The sequence below is a fragment of the Nothoprocta perdicaria genome, unplaced genomic scaffold (genome assembly GCF_003342845.1).
Source record: "Nothoprocta perdicaria isolate Ctin4 unplaced genomic scaffold, notPer1 scaffold_47, whole genome shotgun sequence".
In the NCBI taxonomy this organism is placed as follows: Eukaryota; Metazoa; Chordata; class Aves; order Tinamiformes; family Tinamidae; genus Nothoprocta; species Nothoprocta perdicaria.
In genome coordinates, this window is record NW_020455721.1 from 792,423 (window position 1) to 813,707 (window position 21,285).

A 21,285-nucleotide genomic window follows, 5' to 3' on the forward strand; every position below is an offset into this window, starting at 1 on the left:
GGCAGTTTGCTACTGTTGGTTTCATTGATTCATTTTAAAAATTCTCCAAGCGACGCTTCATTTGGAGAGATTTCCACATTTCTCTGCAAAGAAGAGTTCCATGCTTGAAGTCTGCTGAAGCTCTTTAGGGCTGACACTAGCACAAAGGAAAAAAAGTACTTCTTTACCATGGAGTAAACTCCACTCCTACTGGCATGTTTCTTTTAACCTTGGATCAGCTCTGCATCTACCAATTGACCAGTTGGTTTTCTACATTTTTAGCATATAAACTTTATGAAGTTCTGAACAGCTGGGACACTTGCACTGGAATGCTGTGATATCAGTGTAATTATACCTTTACTTTATACAGTGTTGTCTGCATTTATAATGTGATTATATTGTAAGAAATATCTAGGCTATTATCATATCTCTTTACAGCTGATGACAAAACAGATTTATTCACCTCTTCTGCAAATATGATGCTACAGTTATCTAAGGAAATATAGTCGTTTTATTATATATCATTTTAGTGTTTATTAAGAGTGCAAAACATAGTTACGATTCTTGTTCGGGATGGCAAGACAGAGTAGAAGATACCAAAGACAGTTTAGACAATAATTTATTTGAACAGAAGTTGGTAGTATTGATCTATGGAGAAAGTTAGGATAGATAGGAAGGAATTAAGTGAAAGAGATATGATAATAGCCTAGATATTTCTTACAATAAAAAGTAAAATCAAGTTGTAAAGCAAATGCTCCAGCAATTCACTGTATTATACTAAAGGCTGTGGTGTTGCTCAACTTACTGAGTACAGCATTTTTTTTTTCTGTCATCAAATGGTGATCATCCCAGGCAAACAAGGAGGCCGAGTATTGGCCAGTAATTTGGTTGTCATCTCCTGGGTGTCTGGCCAAGCACTCCTCCCCTCTGTACATCATCTGCCTGCTGTTGTTTTGCTTTTATCTTAGTAATTTTTTCCTCTTTTTTCTGTACCAGGAAAACTGACTCCCTCACCTTCTAGAAGTTATCCTGGAGAACCTAGATTCCTGACATCTGTTAGACTTGTTTCTGTAAACTGTGCTGTGTATTTTGCCATCTGGGTGTGTTGTCTGCATCCAAAAGTGGCAGTTTGCCTGGTTATTTATATCTTATGGGTAAATGCTATTCCGGAGAGAATTCTATTCAGCTGCCGGGAGCTGCAAGAGTTGTTATCTCACTCTAGTGATCCCAACCATATCAATGTTTGGTTTTTGCTTTAAAGATAGTTTCTTGCACTATTACATACCAGAAAATTCCAAATACACATTTCTGCCATTACAGATGACACTGCAGGTCCCTACTGCAGTATCATCTGTTTGGGTGCCATCTTCTCAGAATGAGGCAAACACACTGCAGATTTCACCAAGCTGTTTGTTAAATTGCTTTTGGCATGATTGTGTTTCTTGTATATACAGAAATCTGAGGCTTCAAGATGCTTAAAGCAATTGAAGTCAGTTACAAAAAGCAAAAGTTTCTTTGGCTGACAAGCTGATGATGATGTTCCTACAAATCTGCTTCTTTACAGTAATATCTGTAAAGTCTTGTCTGGTTGCAAAGGCTTGATGAATTGAAGCCATATTCTTAATATTTCTTTGATGCTACAGACCTTCTGCATGGTGTAAGACCAAATTGTAGGCGAAGTTGGTGCTTCACCCACTTGCTAGTGACCCATCTGAAAAGGTGGATGGACCTTTTATCACAAAGGTTATGTCAGCTGCCTCTGCTGGCACTTAGGACATAGCTTAATTGTAATAACAAATGTGTTGGTTATAGCCATGTTCAAGTTAGTTTTAATCTAGCTGATTATGATGGTTGTGGCAGTATGGATTTGATGGAAGTATATTCAAGTCCACCACATGAGTACTTCCCTCTGCTCTTTTTGATGCTTTTGGCATCAAAAGCTTAGGGTCTGGTTTTCAGTGCTGTAGTCACACTGCATTTGTAGGGCAGGTGTACTGTAACATCTGCTGTGTTGTGTTGAAATGTTCTTTAATTAAACCACAGATATTCATTTTTCATTAAACTGAGTGGAAAGCAATGCATACTAGTGGCACAGTTTTCCAGTCCTTGACCAAGTATACCTAGCAATCCATAAAAATGTTGTGCTGCAGTTCAGAGGCAAGGACAACAGGACTGTCTCTTATTCACTTTTTTTTTCCATATTCTCATCAGCTTCTGAGTAGCTTCCTAATCTGCTGTACTGTCCTTCTCAAGCATGACAGAAAAAGCAATTACATAGAAAGCAGGTTTCCAAAATATTGTTTGATCATAGTATGAATAATCAATTTTCATTGACATGCTGGAGTTCTGTCCTGTTCTTCAGTAGATGGGCAGTTGAGGATGACACCATTTTTCTCCATGGTTTCCTAAAGCTTATTTTCTTTCTGCTTCCATTGTTTTTGTCTTTTCTTTTTTCAAACACACCTTTCATATTTTTTCATAATTTCATAAAATTTCATATTTTATTTTCATTTTCATTTATCCATTTTCTGCCAGGTACGCTCTGTTTGGCCTGTGAAATCCATTATGCTGAGTTTCTTTGGACCTAGCTTGAAATTTAGTCATATTCCCGGGAAAACAGTTTCTTTGGTTATTTTTTTAGACTTTCTAGTTGAAGAATTTGCAGTCCATCTGATTTAGATGTAGATTTCTGATTTCTTCAGTTTGGTTCCTTCTGTTATTTATGTCAGAGTTGTTCAAGTTTTGTTTCTTTGGGTTTCTTTGTGCTTGCTGAATTCTTGGTTATAAGCAGCATTTCTGAATTCCATTACTTTATCACAGTTCTATCTGTTTAATGAGGTTCATAGTATTTTGATTAGCTCATGCAATTCTGTGCTTATGAATTTGACTTTACATCCCTTTTCCTCCTGATTCTTCCTTCAGGCAGTTTACTTTACATGTAGTTATAATGAGTATAAATCTCTATGGTTTTCTTAAGGCTGATTTCAGCTTCTTCCCCATGTTTTTTTGTTTGTATGGGTTTTTTTGCTAAATTACATGAGTAAGAAAGAAAGAATTCGATCTTCCCCTGTAGTTAACAGCTAACTATCTTCTACTTGGTAACTAGGAAGATTGTGGTTCGATCCTGCTTTCTTGAAGTAGTATAGATAGCCCAGTGCTTCTTATTGGAGATAAACCAGTTTCTTGAGCTGATCTGAATTTGAATGGAAGCAAGTTGGCCTGATGGTATCTTCTCTATGTTTTAAATCATCATAATCTAAAATAAATTTTCTTCTATTTAGAAGAAAATGAATAGAGTGTGTTCTGGCTTCTTTCCATGATATTTTATTTATCATAATTATAGATTAATAAATTTTAAGCTTAGAAGGATCATTTTGTACCCAGGTGTGTTGGCCACAGGATGGTTGCTGTCACCATTTTGCTACTGACCTACTAGGTAATAAAAGCCAAGATGCTACAGCTTCTCAGTGCCTCACTTTACCGCCTTTCTAAGGATAATAATGATATTGATTTTCTTTTCAAGTTTTGACTTACTCATCCAGTAACTACTACTCCAGTAACTACTCATCAGTGCTGTGTAGATTTGTTCCCACTGTCATATTACTTCATTTTGTAGCACACCATGGAAGTCTTTCCAGTAATTCCTGCACTGAAAAGCATTGATATTGACAACCATTGAAGCAGCATCTGATCTGGAGATTCAGTGCCCAGTTCAGTCATTTGTATGTGCCTGAGTATTTTTAAGAAATCAAGCCTAACTTTTAATAACCCAGTATCTTTTCCCCACCGCTGTTCACTTACTTTGAAGTCTTATATAATGGGAATGCAGGGCTAAAATCAGGACAAAAAATGTCACAGGTAAGTACCACAAGAGAAAAAGTGCTGATAATCCCTTATAGGTAGTAATCTGTCTGAGTCATATTTTGTAGACAGTACTGTTACAAGTAAACCCAGTGTAAGATTAGAGAGGCCCAAAACTTTTGTAAGGAACTTTAAATCTCAAAGATTCAGAAACCTTTTGAAATACTCTTCCTTCCCTGAGGCCATGAGAGATTTATGAAGCCAAGCAAAATTCGTATTTTTCATATTCATATTCACAGTTATTCCAGCTGAACTACATTCTAGTGAGAGTCAACCCCCAAGCTCACAGTAGAGATGCTGGGTGTCATGCCCCAGGTACTGAAACAAGCCCCAAATGAATGGAGCTGTATGTGAACCGACGCACCTACATTTTTCTCAATTCTCAGTCTTTCATCTGCAGCAACTCTTAGTCAATTTTGATTTCAGGAGTAGATTCAGGTCTAATTTCAGGCATCTTTTTGTCTCAGCTCTTCACCCACAGTTTCCCATACGGCTGGTAAAGACTATGAGACACTTCCTGGTGCAATTCTTCACTCCAGTTTTGGATGCCTATATCAGACTGAGGTCAGTCGTGTCCTGGAATAGCCTTTGCTATGAAAGGGAAGCCAACTCCGAGGCTGAGGACCACACTGCAAAGATTTGTATCAGTTGGATCCTGTTAGAGCTGGTTAACAAGATACTCCTCCTAGTTGAAGAAAAAGTGTCCAGATATTTTAACAAATTATGATACATAGTATATCACATCTGGAGATCTCTCCTCCCATTCAAATCTAAAGAAAACATGAAAAGTTGTCTGCACATTGTACAGTGTTGTCCATTTTCTTCTAATTATTCAGATTAGAAACATTAGCAAAGCAAATTTCCAACTATTGAGATTGAATATAATCAACACCCCCAGATAGTTCCTTCTCTAAGCTCCATTCCCATAATGACCTTTGCTTCCTAAAATCGTCATGAAAATTATAGTGGCCTTTAAAAGGAAGAATTAATGCAAAGCATCACACAGTGTTCTTTAAGACAAAAGCCAAGGGCAGCCCAAGAGAAAAGCAAGGTTAAGATTCAACTGCCTAGCACAGATTGGGCTTTAGTTTTGATTGTCAGGTGAGAAGAAAGGGCAGAACTCATTTATTTAGTTTGTCCCTTGGTTTAAGCAGCAATATGACAAGTTGTGTAAAAGGGAAAGTTCATTCCCACATAAATGTGTCTTAGAAGAGCTCATCTATGACATTTTGGTCTTGGAGGGACGGGAAGGAGGGACAGAAAGGCTGCATGTCCTGACTGCATAAATGCCTCTTTGGCTGTTTAATGGAGCGGCAGAAGTGCCTGGCACAAAGGCAACTGTGTTCTTCACCTTCGCAGCTGGGGGAATGACCCACGGTCATTGTCATCATATAGCACAACAGTTTATTAAAGGAATGAAGGCAGAACCATACGTGGTTTCCAGAGCGAAGGGGCAGGAAATCCTTGTCACCTTGTCAAGGCTCTACTGATCTTAATGGGGCCTGCCACAGAGAAAAGCTCTGCTTGAAAAGCTGGAGGGTGCTGCTGCTGCTGGAAGAGTTCAAAAACACTAGCTCAGAAACACTAATAAGAATATTTCCCACTGTTTTTTCATCAGAGCTTAAAAGTAGCAGTATATTGCAGAGTACAGTAGCAAAATCTGTATGCTGAAATCATAAAATACATATATATTCACTTCTAGAAAAGAGTAACTGAAAGTTTGTTTTAGAATGGATGAATTTGTTAAGATAACCTGTTCCTGGTAGTAGTTCCCAGGAAGAGGACTTAATACTTATTTCTAATCTCCTAGAATACTGCACAGATGAACAAAATTAATTTAATCGCCAAGGAAAATAGCCAAGAAAGTAATGAATCTTTTGTTAAATATTAATTATATTTTTTTCTCATCACAGAATTTACAAGGTTCTCATGAAGTAAAGATTAATTCAGAGGTTTTTATTTATCCTCTGCTGTGGATGGATCTCTTCTCAGTTGAGAATGAATTTATTTCTGCTTGAAAAGAAAGTCCTTTGTAAAAGGACTTGCAGTCTTTGTTAGAGAAATCCAGGCAGAGTGAAACGTTTTATTGTCTAAGCTGTTCAATGATAATGAGTTCTGCATTTAGATATTTGTGATTTTTTTTTTACCTTATCCAGCAGTAGCATTGCAGTTTATTTTTTCAAATGTTTGGGAAGAAGATTTGTATTAAAGGAAAGCAGCCTGTTCCCCAGTTTTAGTATAACATCTGTTATTATCATTCAGTGCTCCTCTTAGCCCAGCAAGCCCTTCCTCTAAATATCTTATTAATTAAACAGGCTTGGTAAGGAAAATAATTAATACTTCAAATCCTATACTTAGAAGGGATTTGGAAATTGAAGAAATTGTTTCAGCCCAAGCTTCAAATAAGAACATTTTTTGTCATTCTTGAGCAGATGATTAAAACTCAAAGGGAATATATGAAGAAAACTATGTATATAAATGCTTCTAAAAATACATATTCTATCCTCAAAATTCTGCTCTCCTGCTGTGAATGTGAGAAACCTTGCTCCATAGTTAAGAGTCTTTCTTGGTGTTGCTCTAGGGGAAGGTCCTCTTATCCTTCTTCAGGGTATTCTGAATATTCCATTCTTCTCTAAGTTTAGGAAAAGCTTCTACATGGAAAGAGAGGTGAAGTACTCCCATGGTGATCCCTTGCAGTGTGTGAGAAATGTGTAGATGAGGCGCTCAGGGACATGATTTAGCAGACATGGTGGTGATGGGTTTATGGTTGGAATGATGATCCTGAAGGTCTTTTCCAACCGTAATGATTCTCTGATTCAGAACATTCTACCAGGCTTGTTTGGGCTTCAACACCCAGGAGCATTAACTTCAGTTCACAAAACTGCAGCATTTCCTGCCACTACTTTAATAACCTCATGGCAGATGTTTGCCATGACATAGATAGCATTCCTTATGCTGTTGACTAGATAAGTGGATGAGACAGTGAACCCCACATGAGCATCAGTAACCCTGTGTAAAATGGGCGCACGTGGTTAAATTCTCAGCAGGTCCATTGCATGACACGACCTGCAGACCTAACGTTGGCTCTAAGTTTTTCATCCTTCACCATGTATGAAAACAGTATTTACACATTGGTCTCATTCTGTGTATAGTATATGGAAGGCCAACATGTTATATGGAGTCTATCTATCCGTGCATACTTTAAGGTTTGTTCCTGTGTGCTTATGGACATTTGGGCAGACTGACGACTGTTCACTGTGGAAATGAAATGGAATGAAATGGAAATTAGTTTCTCGGATCTATTGAGAAAGGTATTCAGCAAGGCCAAATTGCTTTTTAAAGTCAAGCAAGGTTTTAGCAATTTCTTTGGTGGGAGAAAGCTCAGAAGTTAACTGTAGCGAGTTTAGGATTGTTTGAGGGGCTGATAGTGGCTATTTTTAAAGCAAAAGAGAAAAAGCTTTAGATGACACATGAGAACAAGGGCACCTAGACTCAGGTAAAGTGTATATTTGCAACATAGACAAAGAGACTGGGCCCTGTGACTGCATAACAGGTTTCAGGTCCTTTACCTTGGCAAAGAGACGGTCTATTAAAATCCCACCTGAAGTTGAGGGGCAGTGTTGAGGAGAAAGCGTGGCTTTTATTAGCAGGCCACTGCAGCATTTTGCTGTCTTTGTCCTCAGGGGCACGTGCTCCAAACTGGCTTTAAAAAAGGAAAAGCACAACTGTACACCATGGAGGAGAGTGCTGCATGTAGCAGGCTTACACCAGCCCTGTTCCTACTAAGCAGGATATGTCTGACAGCAAAGAAGATGCAGAGAATGCAGAGTACCAACAAACGTAGCCAATTCACCAAGTACCTTGTGTCCCAGAGGGAAGCATATATATGCAGCTGTGCCAGGAAGGGCTGCAGACTCATGTTTTTGGGGAAGAAGGGAGCATTTTGCAGCATCTTTTGCTGTAAACGTTCCTTGAGCAGGCTGGAGTGGCAAAATCCTGATCCATCCATGCGTCTCATAGGGGAGCATATGGCCAAAGTGCCTGCGCAGGCGGGTTGCTCACCAAGCGCGTGCAGTTATGGCACTCTGGCACATCAGCTGCTGCATTGTGTTAATTACTGCAGAGCTAAATGAGCATGGCATTGCTGTCTGTCATTTTGCCATCCCAGTGACCACGGTATCCAGGCCCTCATAGACCCGTCTTTGGGGAAAACATCCGCAGGCAGGAAAAGGCTGTGTTAAACAGATATTTTTTGCCGTGCTCCAAATGCCTTGCTTTTCTCTCCCTGAATTGAGGGGCAAACAACCCTTGCCTTCAGGCCCGAAGGAGGTGCCAGTCTTCTGCTGTTGCATGGGGACAATTCGCGACCACTTCTTTCAAGCACACGTTGATCACAGCGATCGTTCACATCGCCTTCCTTCTTATCTTTCCCTCTTCGCTTTTTCTCCCTTTTCTGTCTCTAGTTCTCCACAGAAATTCTTGGCACATGTCTGCAAATTCAGCTATGGGAGTATAGACATGCACTCAAAGAGGGCAGCCTCTATCCTGCTGCATCAATAACAGCTATGCTACAACAGCCAGAAGAGTTGCATGGAGCACCAATAGCCTCTGTTTTCAGGCACTAATTTGCCACTGAAAGTAATAAGAGAGAGAGAGAGAAAAAGGTGTTTTAAATACTTAAAGGCATACAGCCTTTTAAAAATGATAATTTTCCTTATTTTAAATTTATACTGACCATTCTCCTTTGCTTACAGCTTTGGAAAGGAAGATATCGATGAGGCAAAGCAGAGAGGAGCTTATAAAACGAGGAGTGCTGAAGGAAATCTTTGATAAAGGTAAGCCTTCTTCCTCTCACAACACTGAATTGGCATCCTGTATAGTTTTATGGCCATATCTTACACTAGTGTAACATTGGGAACATGTAGTATACTCCTGAATTGCAGCATCATGTCTGCAATCACAGAATAAGGCCTCCAAAGTACTCTTTTTGATATTAGCTTGTGTTGGCCCTTGTGAGGGCCATTACCCTTATTTGATAACCTCATTTGGTTACCTTGTTTTGGTAAATGTGGCAGCTATGTAGTAAACAAAAACGAGAGCTAAACAGAAGTGTGAAGCAGTAGAAATACAAATCAAAGCAGTTTGCAGGAGTCGCTGCAAAACAGCAGATCTTCCAGACTGAGGGAAGATGGCATGGGTCTCTACCTACTTTTGTTGTCATTCTTCTCCGTGAGTCACTGTGAGATTAACTATTGTGGAAAAAGGGAGTGTTCTAGGGGATTAGATACTGCAAGGAACACAGAACATATTCCCTTGAAACGGCTCAAAACCCATGGTAAAGATTTCTTGTTCCAGATAAATAATTTCTTGAGCTACTAATGTATTATTTATGTCAAACATCATTGTTTTATATCTGTAAAGCAATAAATATTTGACATCTATTATGTATGTGTCAATCTTGACCATAACTTTTATTTGTTTTGCTGCTTGCTTTGGCAACTTTACAATAGCAATGAACTAAATATAGCAATGAACTAAACAAATTTCAGTAGAACTTAGGCATGTGCTTTAATGCCTCATTAATTCAAAGTTTAAAAGTCTTTAATAACATATCATGAACAGAATCTGGTAGAAGTCAGAAGAAGTTGTGAACTTGCACAGACAGTAGAAGTAGAGGTTGCCTCATAAAATCTGGATGCTTCAAATCTGCTACATACTTTTTTAGTGTAGCTCACTGAGAAAGGAGAGTTGATTAAAAAACTTACCGAAAATGATTATTTTTTTAATTGCCAAGAGAATGCTACTTATCACTATATTGTATGTTTTTTTACACCTCACATATTTTAGATGTTTCTTTATAGCCAACACTACTTCTTCTCTCACCAAGGTTCCCTATGGCACCCTGAAAGCAGCCTCATCCCACAGGAATGTGTCATTCAGCTGGGGTACAGTCTCTGGCATCCAGGCTTTGCATCTCAAAGGGATCTGCTTCAGACATGTCCCTACACACATGTGAAGGCAGCATAGTGTAAAATCCCTCCCAGACTGCCTGCCCTGCCCTTGGTCATGAAAGCTAGAGAAATTCTTCCACTCCGAAGTGCTGCAGACTTGTCCTTAGAATGAACTGGCTGCAACTCCACTGCATGCACATGTGGAAACGTGACGGTGGGCAGAGCTTGGGGATACCCAAGGTGTGCACAGTCTGCTTCCTGACCTTTTTCTTTTGGCTATGATTCTTTTTTCCCAGAAAGTCTGAGCAATTGACTTTTTAAATGTCAATCTTTGTGTGGATTCCTAGTTGAACTTTTGCTCCAAAATTAAGCAGTAGGTCTCAAAAGCAAAAAAAAAAAAAAAAAAAAAAACCTTACGAAAAAAATCTTACATTGAGATTACAGTTGACTGAAAACACTCAACAGTTGCCTGAATGGAGCTTTCTAATATATTATCTAAGGAACTCATTCTCTACTTTTTTTTTCATTTGATAAAGAATAAGGAAGAAAAACAAGCACAATCTTCATCTAACTGTGGCAAGGTTTGAGTGTTTTTAGTTTTAATAGCTTCCAGGTCAGAGACCTGCCAGGAGGCTACTGCTGAATCCCCTTCATCCTGCCCACTCTGATTTCCCTCACTTTGGGAAATTTTTAAACGTAAGCCCAAGAAATAAAAATCTGTTTTATTGAAGCATGTGAGGAATTTCAGCTAGCTGCTTTTTTTCTTGGCTGCTTGCATCCTCCATCTGTCAAATAATGCTATAGTTTGTAATCTTCTGTGTCACCTTGTGAAATAGATGCTAAGTTGTCTGGAGATTCTCATGAAAAAAAAAAACCCAACCTTTTAAAAAATCCATTCCTTCTTTGCAGTTATTTTTCACTATTTCCTGTGCAAAAAGCAAAGACATTGGGCTTTGCTTTTGACAAGCGCCATTAAAGGAAAATCCCAAGCAGATGGACTTCTTATCCAGTATCCCCACGTTATTTTCTGCTAATTTCAAAAACAGGAAGGTATGAATTTGAACTCTTCCTTGAAGGGAAGAAACAGGACAGAAGAGAAAGTGATAGAACATGGGTAGTGATAATGTACCTTTGATATCTAAGATACATAGGGTATTTCTAGAACAAAAGTAATATTTTTTTCATTGGTTGAGCCAATGGAGGGCAAAGCAGACAGAATCAGTCTACAAGTGAGTAATTTTGCTTTCTCCTTTCTTAAAAAAATCCATCCAAAACAAAATAAAATTAATAGGTGCAGATAGACCCAGAAACGAAAGCTCTGGAGCAGCAGTCTGCATAGGATGTTTTTTACCATATTGTCCAAGGAGAAGAAGGTTAGAGATCTAGTTCCTGCCTCATGCTTAAAATAGCACCCTAACATGTTCTCTTCAGTATCGCTGACTTCTCAGATGACTTTAAGTTGCCCTGCAGGTGAAAGCTAGCAAAGTACTGTTAGTCACAGTGTTCATTATAATGTTTTGATATCTCTTCTTTTGTCTGAACCTAGATGAGATAGTAAAAAAATTTCTGAATGTGAATATATTGCTTGTTTGCCTCAGAGATGATGAGGAAACAATTGTTTGAAAAAGAATGGGGCCATCTTTACCTTTATGAAGCAATATTTTTCTACTGTCTAATCAAAATGAGGATTTTAGGACTAAATTTCAGGTTTTGGAGATGTTTGGATGGTGATGTATTCACAGAGTGAAAGTGCTGCCCTTCTGTCTTAGGACAGGTTGTGTTGTGTAGTGCAGATATGTGTTCAGTGAGAAGTGGCCTAAGTAATGCCATGAAGTGGAAGGCAGGGTAGCCACCTGGGAAGCAGCTGTGTGGCAATACAATGATAAGATGTACTGCTTTGGAATCCTCCAGAAGCAGGGAGGCCAGCCTATCTGAAAGTCCACTACGATGTCAGGGACTGTAAGAGTGGAGAAATTCAGCCACTGGCTTAATATAGCCACCACAGCTTGGAAGCAGTCCAGGGCACAGAACTTCACCACCTTCAAGAACACTCTGTTTTCCATCTATGGTCCATGTCATGCAAGTGCCCTTGCTATCCTTTGCCACTGAGAGCACTTGCTTGGAGATGCATGAGAACAGGTGAATATAGAGGAAGACAACCCAGACTTACAAATAACCCAGGACTGAGAATTCTCTTCTCAATCATTTTGATTTCTTTAGCCATTTTTCTATGGGAGGAGCATGTCAGCTTGGAAGTCTTCAAATATATAAGTTCTTTACTCAAAGATTTTCAAGGGACACCATTAGGCAGTAGGAAGAGGTCTGTGCTGGCCAACATGATATACTTGTAGCCTGCGCTACAAGAATACATTTTTTTTAAATGCCTGAAAGTGGAAATAGCAAGCACTTAGCAGATGTATTTGGGAGTACGAATCATGCTTAGGGACCACATCTTTTGAACATCTATTTGTCATCTCTTCATTTGTGGGTTTTCACACCAAACTATTATTTCCACATGCTGAAGTGAATTAGTGTCTGGATAGTGCCCTCTCCATTAAGGAGCTTCCCCTCAAATTCTGTTTCTTCATGTTCTGTGCTTCCTGATTAGGAGAATCAGGATGCAGAACAGGCTCCTCTTGCTGCAGACCTCAAGCTACTATCTTTAGTCCCCTGCAGATCAAGATGATTCACACACAGGCTGCATTATCAAAGCTCATACAGCTAGGGAAAGTCATTTGCTAGGAAGTAACAGCAGCCTCTATGAAAACACAGCAGAGGATTTGGCAAATGTGAGAACAGAAGATTATATATATTATCATCATGCCAGAATTAACTTTAAAGTCATACTCTATTCCTGAAGACTAATGAATTCATCCGTATATAATTCATAACTGCATTACTAGGATCTTTCCATTTATATTTCAGCTAACCGGAATAGCTTTTTGTAGTTTTAAAATAATAATTAATTTGTCGTTTATGTTTGGCTGTCAAGCGTGCCTCTAAGCCGGATTAATTCACACTAAGAGATTCTTCACTCTACAAATGATCACTGTATCTACATCTTTGATTTGTTTACTGAGCTCTAGCAGCTCCTTACATTGCTCTTCTTTAAATTGGATTAGGTTTAGGGTACATATTTTGGTCATGATTGTGTGTCATGTTTGATGGTTTTGGTCAAATCCAAGGATGAATTTTAGAGTCTAAATGAAGGTTAGAGCTATTCAGAGGAAAGATTAAAAGAGGTTATGGTGTCAGTAGAGAGAGCTATCGTGCTTGTTATTATGACAAAAACTAAAAGATAGATTTTAATCTCTTATTTTACCTTTTTTGCAATAACACACTTTCAGCACAGTATGTGAATGCTGTCTTCTTAAGACATGCTGAATATATCTTGAGAAGTGGAAGGCCATTTAAGATAGTAAGATTTGAAGGTGCCCAGCATCTTCATTAAAAATGTCCTTTCATTAAAAATATCCCTCAAACAAATCAATATTGGTGATTTTATCAGGATTTTTTCTTGTTTGCTCTCAGCTATGGTCAGATTTAGTCCTGCATTAAATTACTGGCAACTTTGAGAAACAGTTATGCTCTTTTTTGACAGTAAGTAATTGAGACAACAGTAGCCTCTATCCCCAAACAAGGTAAAGGTGCATGTTTATAAAAGGAGAACAGAGCAGGCACAAAGATACATAGATTTTTCACCAAAAGAATTATCCCAAAGACGTTCAGCTTAAATACTGTCTGAAATGGTGTTTGATTTTTACTGTCTAGGGAAATACACTGGTTTGCATTGAATGACCACAGCAGTTAGAGTGAGGCTGTGCTGTTAGCAATTGCCTGAAACTTTCAGCTTTGATTAATGTTACCACCTTTTGCCAGCTCAGTTGATTGCTGTGAAAGCTGCAATTCACATTTCAGGCTCTTATGATACAACTGTGTACCATAACTGCTCTCTAGTTCTTCAAAAACCCTCTAACAAAGGCAAGAAAGTCAAGACCTTGTTATTTCTGGTAGTTCCAAATTTAATAGATTATCTTTAGTCATTGAAAAGGAGCTTTAAAAGGCAGAAATACTTAGCACCTAGTGTACCTCCAGCTTATTATTTGGCTTGTCCTGAGGCCTGTGTGAGATGTACATTTTTTTTTCTTTTTGAATTTTTTTTCCAAAGTATTATGCACATCTTAGCCCTATGAGAGGAAATATTCATTCACTTGAATAATGTATGTCTCTGCTTGATATATTGCGCAGTAACACAACTGATTACAGATAGCCAAAAATTAGGAATTATATCCTGAAATCCTGAATGTGCTTTAAAAAAAAAAATCATAAATAATAAGGCTCTCTGTTTGCCTATTGATTTTTAACCTTACAGGTTGCATTCCAGTTATCTTTTCAGGCTTCCATTCACAACCATAAGGGCTGAACGCTCTGTTTTATAAAATTGTATTTGAGATATCCATGTAGTCATTGCCTCCAGGTAACAGAGTATTGTGCATGACTTCTGAAATAAAAATCATGAAGTTTGACACCGTGGAGAATTATATGAGCTCTGCCTTCTGTTCTTAACTATTTCTAATATGAAGTCATATTTGATAAGAAAGAACACTAACAGTTGCTGTTGCAGAAATTTTGTCCAAATAAAAGATATATTTTTAGGATTTTACAGACAGATTTTCTAAATGGTACTCGCCGTATACTAATATCAAGACCTTATATTGACTGATTATAAAAGTTATTCTCTCCCTTTACTTAAACCCTAGATCATGCTGGGAACTGTAATGATTTTACTGGTGTATAAAATAGGGATATTTTTCTGTAACTTTACTCACATTGCACAGCATAAAAATCGATGTAAGGCAGAAGAATAATTCATATGTTCCATGACTTCTGTTCCTGCCTGTTCTCATTCCTGACCTCCCAGTTTTAGCAAAGGCAGGAGGCAAATAGGTTTTGTGGCTCTATGAGATGGAGGAGGGTCAGGAATCTTTCAATTACATAATGGATCATAATGTCTATCCTAAGGTAAACCAAAGATTAATACTGACTTTTGACGGAACTTTTCCATAGTCTTGATAACCCTTTTAAAGGAAGTGAAATGCTGTCATACTTCCTTGATACTGTTGTGGACAGAACATCAGAATTGGGCATCTCTAGAAATTCTTGTGCATACGTTCTGTCACTGAGATATAAGCCACATGGTTTTGATCCTTGTCATTGCATCTTCGGTATGTGCCTCAGATCAGATTCCTGGATCAAAAGCAACCTAAGAAAGACAGCATATTTCATATTAAAATCTTGCTACATCTTACTTATATTTCTTCTATTGTCATTGTGCTTTCCTCCAAATATGAGCAGATGGGGAACTTTCCTTACCAAATGAAGATGGAGCTCTGGAGAATGGGCAGCCTCTTGGCTCTGCACAAGTGCTGAGCTCCAGCCAGGTGTCCCTCCCAGCCCTAGCAGAACTGGAGTCAGGTTCAGCTTCTGTGGAACCCTGCTCGTATGAGGTGCTGCCAACCCCAGAGATCATGGATGGGACAGGTAATGTCTTGTTTTTCTGACAATGTAAATACTTCATGCTATTTGAAATGAATTTTTGATCTCTAACATTTGGTGTCTATTCCTGAGAAAATCATGTTGAAGACTGGGGTCTTCTGATGGAGAAGGAGATGACAGCATACAAACTACCGCTGGATGCTCCAGAAGAGATTTTGACTGCCTCAGCATAGGAATAACCTCCAAGGCCCAGGGGATAAAGCAATGTCCCTACACTTCGTGAACATTTCAGAACAGATTTTGATCCTGTAACTTCTTAGCTTTGCCAGTGGGTTCTAGAGAGGATAATGACAATATTTTAGAGGCCAGAGTACAAACCTAAGTCCTTTACGTGCTGCACAGGTGACATTCACACTACACAACTTTCAGTAGCTCACAAAGCCAGCCAGCTGTACTAGCCTAGGCAAGGCTCCCTACGCGTCCTCTCCAGCCAGCACCGAGAGGCAAGGGCACTGCTCTCAGCAGTAATGTTGGTCATCTCAATTAGCTTCCATTGTGCCAGTCACTTAAAGCTGAGCCGTGTGGAGGAGAGTCCAATGTGGTAAAATGAAGTGAATTAATGGGCAGGTCTGCTCATCCACAATGCTGCACAGCTGTGGATCCTATAGGAAGTGGTATATACCCCACAAGGTGGTGTCGCAGTTATGGAAGGGCAATATATTTGTTAATGTATCCGATCCCGAGCAAGCTGTGGTGACAAGCAGTCTGAGATGTGACATTTTAAGGCTTTTCATTTGTGTTCAGTATATTGTGTTCAAGGAATACATCCCAGCCTGGCATAGGGAGCTGGGTTCTGTCATGAGCTAATGGGAAATCCAGTCTGTTGTGTAGATATGTGTTGCTTTCTCTCTCTCTCTTTCTGTCTTTTTCTCCTTCTTTGTATGTTTTATGAAGTTTGAGTGAAATCTATTAGTCATTTTTAACTGGCATTGCTGTGCTGCATTTCATGTCTTACTATGGCTGTATCCACTGCTGCTTTGCTTGTAACGTTGTTGTGCCTATGATGTGGTTGTGTCCTCCAGTGTCTGAAGAGAGCCCCACATCCAATGAACCCGGAGTCCTCCTGTCCCAAGATCCTACAGCTAAACCAGTCCTGCTTCTTCCCCCCAAAAAATCTGCTGCTTTCCCTGGAGACCATGAGGACACCCCAGTGAAACAGTTGTCCCTCCTCAAACAGCCCCCTGCCCTGCCTCCTAAACCTATTGCCAGGATTGCCAGCCACTTAACTGGTAAGTCGGTGCACCTTGACCCTCAGCTCCACCGTTTCCCTTATAGGAAAAAATCTGCCCCTATAGCAAGGTTCTCAGCATCCTTCTTCTATAAAGCTGTTTGCGCTTGTCATTGTGTGTATTGGCAATGTGTAAGTGTTGTGCCTAGGGCAGGGATCACAAAGCATTTTCAGCCTATACCTTCAGCATGGGAGCTTCAAGGCACTTCCCCTCTCAACCATTCTCCTGATGCTGCCACTACATTTCCTAAGCCCCCTCGCTCTTTTTCATTAAGATGTGCCATCCCTGCAAAAAATGCAGGATGTGCTTGGAAGGGAAAGGAAACATCAGAAAAATACTCTGGTTACCTTCAACAGCATTTAATAAGAAGAGGGTAGGAAGTCATTGAGGGAAAGAATTCAAAGAAAAAATACACACCCCATATCTTCTCAAATGTTTCTCTTTTTACTGATCCTTGTGCAGGCTGTTCTATCTCCTGACTTCTTGCTTTTCTGCTTCCCCTCTTGTACTGCCTGCCAAACTGCTCCCCTTTTTGACCCTTCTCAGAATGTTCCTCATCCACTGGGAGCTCCACCACCCTGTTGATGAGGGGCAGCTCCGCTTTCCCTCATGACATGAATTTTGACATCCCTGAGGAATGCTATCATTTCTCTCTCACTCTACAGCAGCTAAATGTAGATAATCCATATTCTTGTCCCATGACTTCGTACAAGTGTCCAGGCTCTTCTTTGGGATTCAAACCTCTAAATGTCTGTGGAAGGAGGACTAGTGAATCTCCTCTCTCCAGTTTGTCACCAAGGGCACTGAAGCAAAGGTCTTCTTTTCCTGTCAGTTAATACCTGCTTTACTTAGGATGTAGAATCAGGAGAGTGCTCATTAAAAAAGAGTATGTCCTATGGTTTTCTCTCATACTTCTACATAGTGTTTTCATGTTTCTGTTTAGATGGCCACTGATTTTTGTTCTATGTAGTTTTGTTCATTTTATGTGAAAGCTCTTTGCTTTCTTGTGTGCCAAACTCCACACATAACAGTTAAATTTTTTCTGCCTTATACTGCAAAGCAAATAGACAGTTCTGCAGCCTGATGAGGCAGGCAACAGTATTACTGTCTTCAGGTGAGGACAACACCAGCTTCGTCTGATCTCCCAAAGCTCTCTTTCCAAGTTGCGAGCAGCTGTTCAGAGATGAAATCACTGCAGAGAAAATACAAAAAGTAGCAATAGAATAGGAAAATAAGCCTCTAGAATTTACTGGCCTTCACTCACAAGCCTTCCTTTTATATGAGAGAATATAAAAATCAAAGAATGGGTGTTTCTGGTAGTTTTTTGTATGCCAAATTTTTGTATGAAGTGGAATTGGTCTCAAGCTACCAGCATAAATCAATTGTTTGACAGTGATGACTTTCCAGTGAAAGGAAAACAGAAGTGTGACTTGCTTTGCTTTGGGATGACCTTTAATGGCCTCTCATGTGGCCCTAAAGAAACTCTTGATGTGCATATACACAAGGTCTTGTATATGTATACACATACACATACACATACACATACACATACACAGTCCTCATGAAAAAGAGTCAAATATTTAGCCACAGGACCCTAACTTAATTGATATTTGTCTCTAGTAGCTCTGAAAGCCTCATTTATTTGTATCTTTATAGATAAAAGCATTCAGCTTATTCTTAAGCTTACTCTTTCTTCGGTAATCTTCTATAATCTTTAGAAATGAGCAATCAATCCTAATGAAGCACCCTCAGCAGCGAGAAGCAGAATTAATGCTATTCTTTTACTAATTACTACAGAAACATCCTCAGATTGTATGTGAGAAAACAAGTAAAATCAGCATTCTGATGTTCAAGATGAAGAATCTTGTTTCTCCTTACATTTCCACAGACAATTTTATGAGAAGGTTGAGGAAAAATTAAGGCATACCAAGCATGACTAATGGAGAGTAACAGTGGTAAATGGTCTGGTAGATCTTTGCAAGAAGACTGTGAAAGAAGATGTGATCCTGTGATGGGTTCAGGTACACATCTAAATGAGAGAATGCAGAAGTGCCTCTGAACTTCTGTGTGTATATATATATGCACACTCATATACATATATATGTATACACACATATATATGTGTGATTGTGTATGTGTGTGTATATGTAGATTTATATTTAAAAGGAGCAAATTTATTTTATACAAATACAGCTGAAAACATAATATTATAAAATCACTGTAGGCCTAATGAACAGAGAGAAAAAAAAAAAAAAGGAAACTATTTTAACTGAAAAAAAAAGAATGTGAAAAGAAGTTTCCTTAGAGTCTGACCATCTTGGTGAGAGCTTATCCCAGAGATGTTCAATATAGGCATAAATACCTACCTGAGGAATTTGCCAAAGAACTTACTTAAAGCAAACTATAAAAATGGAAAATGAAAAAATCTTTACCTCTGAAAGCTTTTGTGAACCATCTCAAATATGCCTGTACCAGGGCAAAGATTGGCCTTCTCCTCAGTAAGAAATGCATGTAAAAGAGTTTGTCCAAAATAAACAAGTAAGTGGAAATTTAATTTAGAGGAGAAGAAGAACAAAAAAAAAAAAAAAAAAGAAAGAAAAAGGAGTTTTAAAGATTACAGGAAGAGAGAGTTGCCTCTAGCAAGTATAAGTCGCATAGCCTTGGCATGCTTCTTTTCAAGGCTCTGGTACTATGGAGATAGGAAAGTATACGAATATGCACAGAGCTAAGAGCAGCCCACAACACGGCCACTGAGAGTGATGTTACTGTCACTGCACAAGTGTGTTTGATACCTTTGCTTTGCACTGTCTCCCCTCTTCTTGATGAAGCTGCCACCATGAGGAGGCTGCAGACCTAGATGAAGGAAAAAAAATAGACCAACCTAGATGAAAAATAAAATTTGTAACTGTTTCAATGAAGTTGTTTCAGTCTTCTCCATTTCTTCTTAGTCAGTTATCTCCTGGTCATCCTTCTGTTTTTCAAATATTATTATTTTTTGACAGCCTTCATGAACAGAATTTCTTTCATCTTTTGAATTTATCAGGATCCACACACGGATATTTAAGGACAACAGTTGCAGACCCCTTATTTGGTTGAAACTGAAGAAGGAAGAGAGTAATCATCTGGGACCAAATTTAGATGGATCACTGGGCTTAAGGCCCCAGATTATCATAAGATCTTTAGTGGTGAAAAGTGACAAGAATAGGTAATTCTGACAATAGTCAATGGTCCCCAGTAATATTAAGCTCCTTTTGGTTGTGACTGAATAAGCTATAACCTCACCTATGCAGATGATGTTTTGTGGAATAAATTGGAAACTGGGCATTCAGTCAACATTCTGAGAGGACACAGGGTACATTTTTGGATCTGAGATTATACCCTCTAGTTGTGTTGCTGTACAATGAGAACTAATTCACAACTAAAAGTGTGCATTTAACAGGATAGGAAATGTTGCAATTCCCTAAAAGCAAGTTTTGATAATGTGGACATGCAAGAACGAGGCTTGGGAACAGGGCTGCCTTTCATCATACTCCATTGTCACAGCCAAACTGATTGTTAGTTGCAAGATCTCAAAAGTATTTACAACTACAATTTATCCAATAAATATTCTCTGCAGTATTCTAAAAGTCAGCAGTCACTTGTGTCTCAGATGGTTCTTTCATAGATGAGCCCATGATGTTATCTCTGATTTTCCTACTGCATCATCTGCTCTGACACACCACACTCATGAAGTTACATTCACATGGGGACTAATTCTCTTTACACTGTGACCTTCCAAGAGAGGCAGCAGGGCAAAAGCAGATCCTCTTCCCCAGCACTGGAGAAGAGTACCCAGTGCACAGATAGCAGGAAATCTTCTAATCTTTAAAGTCTGCTTCAAGGCTATGAAGGGAGTTCATGCAGACCCATAGTTTTCAAAGCTAAACATGCTTTCCCTATCTTCTCTAAACTAAACCTCAACCTTGGATGTATGCGTGGTGCAGAAGAACAACAAAAGATTTCAGAGTCTTCCCTGAAATCCTCTCTGAAGGCATGACTATAGATTTTCCTGCAGTCAATGGGAAATGCTTTGCAAATCTCTGAGGACACAGTTTTAATCTGACTTTGTAAATCTGCTTAATTCTCCAAATGAAATAAGAGCAGAGACACTGTGCAGTCACAAGTGATTTCCAGGACAAAGAACTGAAAAGGTAAAAGCCACTTGTCCAAAATTCGATAGTGAATGTCAGTCACATCACCTCATTTCCACCATACCCCCTGTAACAGGCACATGTTGCACATGTTGCACGTGTAGACTGTAGCGTTACCTAATGCTGAACTCTGCAGAATTTCTGCAGTGTGATTTAAAGAGAAGCTGCATGCATTTATGACAGGTTGTAATGCCTGATGTTGCATGTACTACATCAAAGGTCATAGTATCTCAAAGCATTTCAGATGGGAAAGGATCTCAGGAGGTCCCTACCCCAATGACCTGCTCAAGGCCGGACCAGCCATGGGCCACACCCAGTTGCTGAGAGCTTTATCCACTCAGGTCTTGAAAACCTCCAAGTTGGAGAATGCAGAGCCTCTCTGAACAACCTCCTCCACACTTGGCTGTCCTCATGGGGAAAAGGGGTTTCCTTAGATGCACCTGAACCTTTAATTTCAAATTCTGTCCTTCACCTCACACCCTGCCACCATGCACATCTGTGAAGAGCCTGGTCCTGTCA

The 21,285-nt window shown here is 39.2% G+C and overlaps 1 protein-coding gene across 1 annotated transcript in view; it reads left to right on the plus strand.

Moving 5' to 3' along the window:
• The window catches only part of PHACTR1 (phosphatase and actin regulator 1), a 287,592-nt gene that overhangs the window by 207,694 nt on the left and 58,613 nt on the right, over positions 1–21,285 (plus strand). The window contains exons 6-8 of the mRNA XM_026047024.1: positions 8,595–8,675; positions 15,147–15,332; positions 16,370–16,576. Coding sequence (XP_025902809.1) covers positions 8,595–8,675; positions 15,147–15,332; positions 16,370–16,576 — 474 coding nt within the window. The remainder of the gene's footprint in view (positions 1–8,594; positions 8,676–15,146; positions 15,333–16,369; positions 16,577–21,285) is intronic.